The sequence below is a fragment of the Neopsephotus bourkii genome, unplaced genomic scaffold, assembly GCF_033783945.1.
Source record: "Neopsephotus bourkii isolate Nb327-2 ecotype Australia unplaced genomic scaffold, CSIRO-AGI_Nbou_v1 NB_233, whole genome shotgun sequence".
Lineage (NCBI taxonomy): Eukaryota > Metazoa > Chordata > Aves > Psittaciformes > Psittacidae > Neopsephotus > Neopsephotus bourkii.
In genome coordinates, this window is record NW_026900743.1 from 552,655 (window position 1) to 561,747 (window position 9,093).

At 37.1% G+C, this 9,093-nt stretch overlaps 1 protein-coding gene across 3 annotated transcripts in view; it reads left to right on the plus strand.

Moving 5' to 3' along the window:
- NXPH1 (neurexophilin 1) overlaps positions 1-8,720 on the plus strand; it is a 146,285-nt gene extending 137,565 nt beyond the window's left edge. For all 3 annotated transcript variants that reach the window (XM_061344705.1, XM_061344706.1, XM_061344707.1), the window contains exon 3: positions 6,774-8,720. In XM_061344705.1, the coding sequence (XP_061200689.1) occupies positions 6,774-7,535 (762 nt within the window). In that variant the 3' untranslated portion in view covers positions 7,536-8,720. The remainder of the gene's footprint in view (positions 1-6,773) is intronic.
- Positions 8,721-9,093: the final 373 nt, after the last annotated feature.

Consider the following 9,093-nt stretch of genomic DNA (forward strand, 5'->3'; position numbering starts at 1 on the left):
TAAGACTGATTGTTTTCAAGTTCATAACTATCATTAGATGACTAAAAACTTTTAAATCCTGTTTAGTAAACATTTTTTTAGTTGCTAGTGATCAGGACAGGCTCAAGAAGCCTAGTCTTTCAGACTCTACATACTTGTGAAAATGGTTTGTGTGACTTAATCAAACCCCAAAGATAACAGAATGATGCAAAGTTACACACTGTTTCTGAAAGGAAAAGTCCAGGTGGGAAATTTTTTATATCTAAAAGGAGGAGCAATACTAGGAAGTACTTGGAAGTCTGCACACCTTGCTGAATGAGTAACACAGCACTAGCTTGAGTGTGCTTAGAGATATATGGGTAGCAGCGGACTTGAACATGACTAAAGCATTTCAGAAAGTGGTTAGTCACAGCAGTCACTGTGCTGCTTCCGGCCTCCAGCCTTTGTGCTCTCTCCATGGTGTTCTCTTCAGGGAAAACTATGCACTGTAGGTTAGATTTTTCTTGCTTACCCTTAAGCATCTGGATGAAGAACATTTATTTAATCCTTGAAGGTTCATCAATCATGGAGACAGAGGACATCATTCTGTTTCTCACTTGAATATGGAATAAATATAGACAAAAAGTTTAGACCTAAGATCTAAATTCCAGGTGAATTAATTGATCTGTGGGTGGCACAGAACATGTTCTAACTCTTTCCTAATATGTGGCAGATCACCACTTTCCTTCATGAGTCTGTTAAGCTTCCCAGGAGTTGTGGCACTGCCACTGCTTAGCCCACAGTCAACATGAATGCGAGGGAGAGGATATGAGACTCTATAGTGAAATTTGACGGTAATTCTCAAGTATTCTCACCAGAAACCAGACATTGAAAGTGTTTTATGACCTTTGCATTTCCTGAAAATTGTTTGAGACTTGCTAGTTTTCAGACTTATTTATCATAGTCAACTTATACTGTGTAGAAGAGCAGTGTAAAACTGTAGCTTTTGCTAGGTATTTTTCTTTTGCAGAACAGCCCACTGCAATATCTTCATATTTTATGATCAACACCTGTTAAGAATTGTAATGTCCCTAAACAAAGAAGTATATCTACTATTTTATTAGTGTCCTCATCTTTCTGTAGGTAAAATTTTTTTAGTTAGTCTTTGATTCTTAGTCAGGTCTCAAAAAGATGTCAACCGATATTTGTAGAAAAAAATATGTGCAGCAGCAAATAAAAGCAAGAAGCAGCATGGGAATTTTGGATAGAAACAGAATTTTTGATCTGGAGGAGAAAGGGTTCTCCAAAGAAGGTGTCAGGAGCCAGGTTCAAAACAACGAGAGGGAATAGAGCTGTGAAAAATCATTGCTGAAGGAAATTATGGAGGTTAAAAATTTACAAAAGGTCAGAGTAGACAAATGCACAGAAGATCAGTCTACTGAGAGTTACTGAAGCAGAAAACATATACAGAAACAATATCTAGCAGAGGAAACCATCAATATTTGACAACTGGGAAAATACTAGGGGACTATCATATGCTTACCATGTTCTTGCTCCTCTCCAGGTATCTCTTATAGCTGCTATTGCAGACAGGATGCTTTTCTAAATAAGTCTTTGGTTTGCTCCTGCACAGCTCCTTTTGTGTTCTCCTTTGACACAGTAGGTCAGGATCTATCAGATTCCATTTATCAGATTCATCTGAGTTTGTATTTTTCGAACAACTAACCTACATCCTTATTCTTTCCATGTCATGTATTAAAAAGGCTTTTAAGTTAAAACCAGAGGGGTCTATTTCTATGAAATATCAACCCATGTCATTTTCTATGTTTGTTTTCCCTTTCTGAAGTGTCAGTTTGTAACAGGTACAAATCCTTCACTGTATTTTGTTGTTACATCTCCATTAATTTTAATTCTCAGTATCTTTATTTCTGTACAATACTGGCTTTGACTTGTCTGGAAATTATCTGGAAATTGTTCACTAAAAAAACATTTCCATGCCACTAGTAACTTTGTAGTGTCTAGACAAGTATAGAAGAAAATTATATCTAAAGTAGAACAGTAAGGTATATCCAGATTTTCATCCACCCATTGCATTAACAGGATTAATATGAAGAAACAAGATCCAGCTAAAATTTTCTGAGTGTTGTCCTGCCTTGATAATGGTCCACCTTATAGTAATGTCCATCAGTACTCTCCTACCCATGCTGCATCTGAGATACCTGACAGAGAAAAGAAAATTCTGAATTCTTTTATGCAGAGCATGTACAAACACAAGGCTGCCAAATTCTGATAATGCTATGCCAGCAAAACCAATCTTGGTTTTGATTAGCTATTTACCTGAAGAGAGAGGTTTTCTACCTTGAGGATTAGATTGTTTGTTTACATTTTTGTTTGCCCTCAAGTAGTCATACATTCAGAGGAATAAATATGTAATTTCTAAATCAAACTGTAATTACAGGTAATGAACTGTAATAGAGCTCGAATGAAAGAAAAATAGTGAGAAAGCAAGAGGCATTCTGTACCTCTTTGAATGACTATTTTTTTTAAATCTCAAATTAATCAGTCTTAAATTAATGTTAAATAACTATGGTTGATCTTACGCTGAGAAGGGGGCCTAAATCGCCACTTGAGGCCTTCATGGCTTCCCAAGATGCTTTTCCAACTTTTTTTCTCTGCTTCAAATATTCAGGTTTGGTCTGACAAAGAATTCAGGGCTCAGCATCTTGAAAGAGAACTTGGAAATTTCTGAGACAAATAAACTACCTATCCTTTAGTCCTAAATGAACTGCATATATTCATAAGAATACATTTAATGATGTTAAACATCATCATAAAAAATTCTTCACCCTCAAAAAAGGAAGATACAGAATGATGTAAAAATGATGGAGTAAAAATTGTATTACAGATCAGTTCCTATGTCTTTTTTAATGATGCTTTGGTATATTGTACCCAGTGAAACCCCTGTCTTTGCTCTGTCCTAGAAGCAGAAGTGGAATAGCAATTTATAATTATTCACTGGAAATGAGCTACCAGGCAGTCAGCTCCTGGTACGTTTTATGGTATCAGTAAATTTTACTAGGCAGTGGAAATTCATACTTTCCATTAAAAGCACAAGACTGGAACCAAAGGTCACTCTGCTGGGCTTACTGGGGGATGTTCCACAGACATTTGTAGCATTGGATAAGCATTTCTAAATCTTTTTGATACCTACTATTGTTGTATATGGACGTTTCTGACATGGTAATAACTCAAAACCACTTTTCTAGCTTTGAAGTAAGGGAGGAAATCCCCATTCTCAGGCCTTTTGCAGTATATGCATAGGCAAGGCTCACTGCTTTGCATGGGTAGAGTGATGTTCAGTCAGTTCCTGAGCAAAAGGTGGCTAATCCCTCTAAAGTCCTCTCTATCTTTTGTTTGCTAAGCATGATGTTATATGGTGAGGAATCTCTCTTTGGTCAGTACAGGTCCCCTACTAACCTAACTGTGCACCTCCCAGTCTGTTCACTTGAGGGGCCAATAGAGAAATGGAGAAGCCTTTGATGCTGTGCAAACATTCTTCAGCAAAAGCTACAGCATTAGTGTGCTACAAGTGTTTGAGTCAAAAATCTAAACCACATCACCTTATGAGCTGCTATGAAGAAAATTAACTATACCCTAACCAGGCCCAGTACAGATTTCTTAATGTATCATCTAGGAGTGGCACTCAGGTGTGGAAAAGAAGGAAAATTTGTTTATAGCAAACGTTGGTAAGGTACAGTACCCAAGTTTCTTAATTATGTGCAAATCTGCTTAAGACAGAGGACAAAAATGCCGCCATAGAATCTGGGCTGCCATTTTAAATTGACTCTTTTTTTCATGCACCACTAAAATAGATCTATGTTTCAATAAGCTAGTTTTCACACCACTAAGTGCAAAATCTCATGGTTTTGCATGATCTTTCCCGTATTATTGCAGCCTTGTATTGGAAAGAAGAGAGATGGAAGTATATTGTGGATTAGTTCATGTGAAAATAACTGCTACATTTGCAGAAATTCTATCACACAGCAGTGCTCTGTATTATTTGGTGTGTGAGTCTCTGAGGATACATATAGCCACTTTCTATAGCACACAGTATACTAACAGTATATGAAAAAGCAGTTGGCTGGAAACTGTTAGTGAAAAGCAATGAATTCTAGAGCTTTTTTATTAACCCTTGTGGGCTGTTTTTTCTTTTAGTGCTTACACAGATATTTGACGGGGGGGGTCAGGTTCAGGCCTTCAATCAGGAATGCAGCCTGTTACCCACAATGTAAATCACAGAGGGCTTGGGGCTAACTGCATGACCAGGAATCTCTCAGGTATTTCAAAATCAATGATAGTAACAATCAATTGTATTTGTTAGATCAGGTGTGAAGCAGGATAGCATGCATGGAATATGAATCATCCATTTTCATGAAATATACTGGTTTTCAAAAAAACATGTGTTGGGTCAGCCATCAACTATTTCAGAAAATGCCTCCTTCCTTTCCTGGGTGTTCAGTTTTATGTGCCTGAAACCTTCTTTTTAAAAGGTTTCTATACCATTGCATCTTGTTACATGGAATTTGTACTGTAATCCTATGAAATGTAAATCACTGGATATAGAAAGCAAAACAAAAGAGAAAGCAGGTGTGAACAAAGAAAAATATAGTGGTAAGCAATCTGTATCCTATCTACAGATTACAAGTATACTAGCTCTGCTAGCTAACTACTTTTCATAGCAGGCTGACAGATTCATGATACCCGGGCACATTTTTCCATTTATCCACATTTCTTTTCTTATTCTGTACTCCTTCCCCATACGCCAGAGCAAAATTATATTCTGAGTCTCTTTCTTTCTCCCTGTGACATCTTCATTGCTGCTTCATTAACCAGTGTACCATCAGTGCATTTCATTACAGCTTCTCTCCTGGCTCACTGTGCTGATGCTAAAATGCAGCTATTAACTGGCTATCAAAATACTAGTCTGTATTTTAATCCTTACTTCTGTTCAAAAGAGGAGGAAGTAATCTCTAGCAAAATCCCAAATAAGCCTCATATTTTATCTATTACACTTCACTTACTGGCCCACCAACCTGAAATGCTCTGAAGAGACATAGAGTGAGATGTCAGATTTATTTACCTATTTATTTACTGTAAAAGGCTGGGGGCATACCTCCTATCTGATCAGTGTATTAAGACAATTTAGTCTGATCTTATGTATGCGCCTTCAACTGGCCTTGAAAAAGTGCTAAAATTAATGAAAACATGCTTCAATTTCATGATTTTTAGGAAATGAAAAGGCCATGCTGTGATAGATATCCTCTGTGACATATAACTCCAGTTGTACCAGTAGAGAGGGGACATGATTTAAATACTAGCTGGTTTCCAATGGGTTTCCTGGGTTAGGAATATACTCAGTTCATTTTTAAGTGAAGAGGAAAATATAACTGCAATTGAGATAGAAGCATGTAAATCAGAGCCAGAACACAGAAGAATACACCAGGAATATTCAGATCTCCTTTGTACCCATTAAAAGGAAAATACAAAACTTCATGGCCTCTTCAGAGGAGTCAAATGTTAAAAGGTGTGGCTGTGTCTGGTGTGAATTGTTTACAGGAATGGGACTAAGGATGTTGTGGGTCCCTTTCGATCCTCTGTTGTCTCTGTCAATTCCATCCCTCCCTGTTACGCTCCATCAGAGCTCTCTAGCACTGCTGCATGTCAGACAGCTGTGAAGCCGCATCTGTTCTCTGTTTTCCACACAATTAAAGCAAAGAGAAAAAATATAAATAAGACAAATTACTCATACACTAAATTATGTGAAAAAATGTCTGAAGTTTCGGATTTTGTAGGAACATGGTGCAAGATATTGTCTTTTTAAAAATGTGGTTTTGCTGGATTTTTTAATTACCACTTTCAAATTGATGGCCTTATTTTTATTCTAAGTACATAAATGGCTTTCTGTCTTGCACACATCACTTTTTGGTTTGGGGAGGAAGATGTGAAAGAATAAGTAAAGCGAGGAAGGAAAAGTGCATGTCATGCTAGCTACAGACAAGGCAAATCAGTAGCTAATTTATAAGGAACTATAAGAAAAGACTGACTCCTCTTGCATTAATTGAGGTACAGCACACAGTATATAGAGTTGCTAACACAAAATTCATTAAGGTTTTCTTTTTTTTTATTATTTATATTGTTGTTGTGACTGAAGGTCCTAGTCATGAACACAGACCAATGTGTACTCATAAAAGGAGTAGGAAATAATATTACTTTTATTAGATTTATAATGACATGGACTTTGAGCGTGGTCTGGCTGGCACCACCAAGACAGCACCTTCACAGTAAGCTCCGGGGGCAGCAAAAGTAGATGAATGTGACTCTTATGAAGGAAGATGCAGTCATTTTACAGAGAGAATATTCATGCAAGAGTACTTCACCTGGAAATGAGAAATGTCCAATGAAAGTCACATATAGGCTGTGCACCTCAGTTTTTACAGTAATTCATTCCATACTTCTCACTTACCGGCATTGCAACAGGAGCGATTTACAGGCTGAAGAATAATGTAAATGACTGAGATTAAATTTGAAGGCCAGTGTAAAAGACTGACAAAGGAGAATTAAGAAATAACTACTTGGAAAGAAGAAGAAAATAGATATTTATGTTTTGTTTTACTAGGTGCAGAGATATAATTTAATTAAAAAAAATCCCCAATGATTTTGAAATCTGATCATTTTGGTCTCAGGTGGGAATGATGGGTTTTGTGTTGCATATCTCAATATATCCTTTCTTTCTTCTTCCTTTCTTTCTTTATCAGGTTACCTGTGCAAATTTAACAAATGGAGGGAAAACAGAACTTCTGAAATCAGGAAGCTCCAAATCCACACTAAAGCACATATGGACAGAAAGTAGCAAAGACTTGTCCATCAGCCGACTGCTGTCACAGACTTTTCGTGGAAAGGAGAATGATACAGATTTGGACCTGCGATACGATGCCCCAGGAACTTATTCTGATCAAGATCTCTGGGACTGGCTGAGGAACTCCACAGACCTGCAAGAACCCCGGCCCAGAGCAAAGAGACGACCCATTGTCAAGACTGGGAAATTTAAGAAAATGTTTGGCTGGGGAGATTTTCATTCCAACATCAAGACTGTGAAGCTGAATCTGTTAATAACTGGGAAAATTGTTGACCATGGCAATGGGACATTTAGTGTTTACTTCAGGCATAACTCCACTGGTCAAGGGAATGTATCTGTGAGCCTAGTGCCCCCTACAAAAATAGTGGAATTTGACTTGGCACAACAGACGGTGATTGATGCCAAAGATTCCAAGTCCTTTAACTGTCGAATCGAGTATGAAAAGGTTGACAAGGCTACCAAGAACACACTCTGCAACTATGACCCTTCAAAAACCTGTTATCAGGAGCAGACCCAGAGCCATGTGTCATGGCTCTGCTCCAAGCCCTTTAAAGTAATCTGTATTTACATTTCCTTTTATAGTACAGATTATAAACTAGTACAGAAGGTGTGTCCTGATTACAATTACCACAGTGACACACCCTACTTCCCATCAGGGTGAGAACCAACATGTGTCTGAGACTGAAGCCTGGGGAATAAAAAAGGTCGTATGACACGGCTGTAACCTCGAGGAGGAAGGCCACATCTATTGCCTGGAATGTGTCTACCTACTGCTGATGTCAAATGGCTACAAATATGTTAGCGGAAAACAATCCAATGTAATTTTGCCCAGTCAGCTCCATGTATCAGTCTAGTTGTAAATGACTATGGATTTGAAATAAAACCATACATATATACAGAGACACACATTCTTTTCATCTCACATCTATTGAGATTCCTGTTAAGAGAGCTTTCATTTTCTGATATGTAAGGTTTCAGGATAGCCTGTCATCAAACAAAATGGATTAAATAGATAGGGAACGGGTTCTAATGCAGACTGTTATGGAAATCTCTTTGAAAGTCCCTTGGGTACACACCAATCAATACTCCCCACGCATGCATTCTATTGCTTGGAGTAGCTGTACTGGTGAATACTACTGTAGGAGTAAACAATTGTTAAAATGGGAAAATTGTGTGTCTAGAGTTCAGTATTCCTTATTATATGAACACAGCAAAGCATTGTGACTTTTTTCCAGCATACAGTAGGCACATTCGAGGTGGTGTTAGGTGGCTTTTTTCCATGGAACAAGCCTGTTATTAGTAAAGATGGGCAAACATTTGGAATTTACATGTGGATAGACATTCTGGTTTCATGTTTATCTGACTCTTTAATCTCTGATTCTTTAAACCTGATTGATTTTAGGCCAGCTAAGGTACTTAAAAATTCTGCAACTGATCATTAAGGAGGAGAATGACTGGTGGAGAACATGTAAGTTATAAGTGGCTGTCTTATCTTTATTACAAAATATTGTAACAAATTCAATATCCTAGTCTTCATTTGTATGAATGGTTTGTATTGTACATAATTTAACCAGTGTTATTTGAGCTGCTTATTAATATTAACTTGTAATTGTCTCTCTGCTTGTTATTGGTTAAAAACAATCAAGGAAATGAGGAATCCGTTTTATCAATGTAGCTGTAAACTCCATTAAAAGACAGAACTATGTACAAAGCATTTATTCAGCTAAAGTCTTGTTGAAAGCTATACATATACAACATTACAGTCTGTCTGTATTTAGATATTTTATTTCCAGAGAAAAACAGTGAACTGTACATAAAAATAAAAAATCTTAAAGTTGAGTTTCAATATGTACTGTGTAGATAGTAGCTTAAATGGTTCAGACAAGCGGATAGTACTCCATGTCTGACATGGTTTTCAATCTTATCTCTTATATGTACATATATATGCATATATTTATAAATTTGTGTGTGTGCATGTATGTACGTGTATATGTATGTGTGTGTGTGTGTATGCAAATACATAAAGGCATATATGTATAACATATATAATAATTTCTAAGGCCCTATTCCTAGCAAGCAGGTGTTACTGCTGAAGCATATTGATAACCTGAGTGGCAGCCCCTACTCAGATAAGAAATTACAGGAGCAGGGCTTTATTTAAAATGATTTATTATCATTTAAAAGTGTGGAAACATGAAGCCACTCTGTATACACAGGCC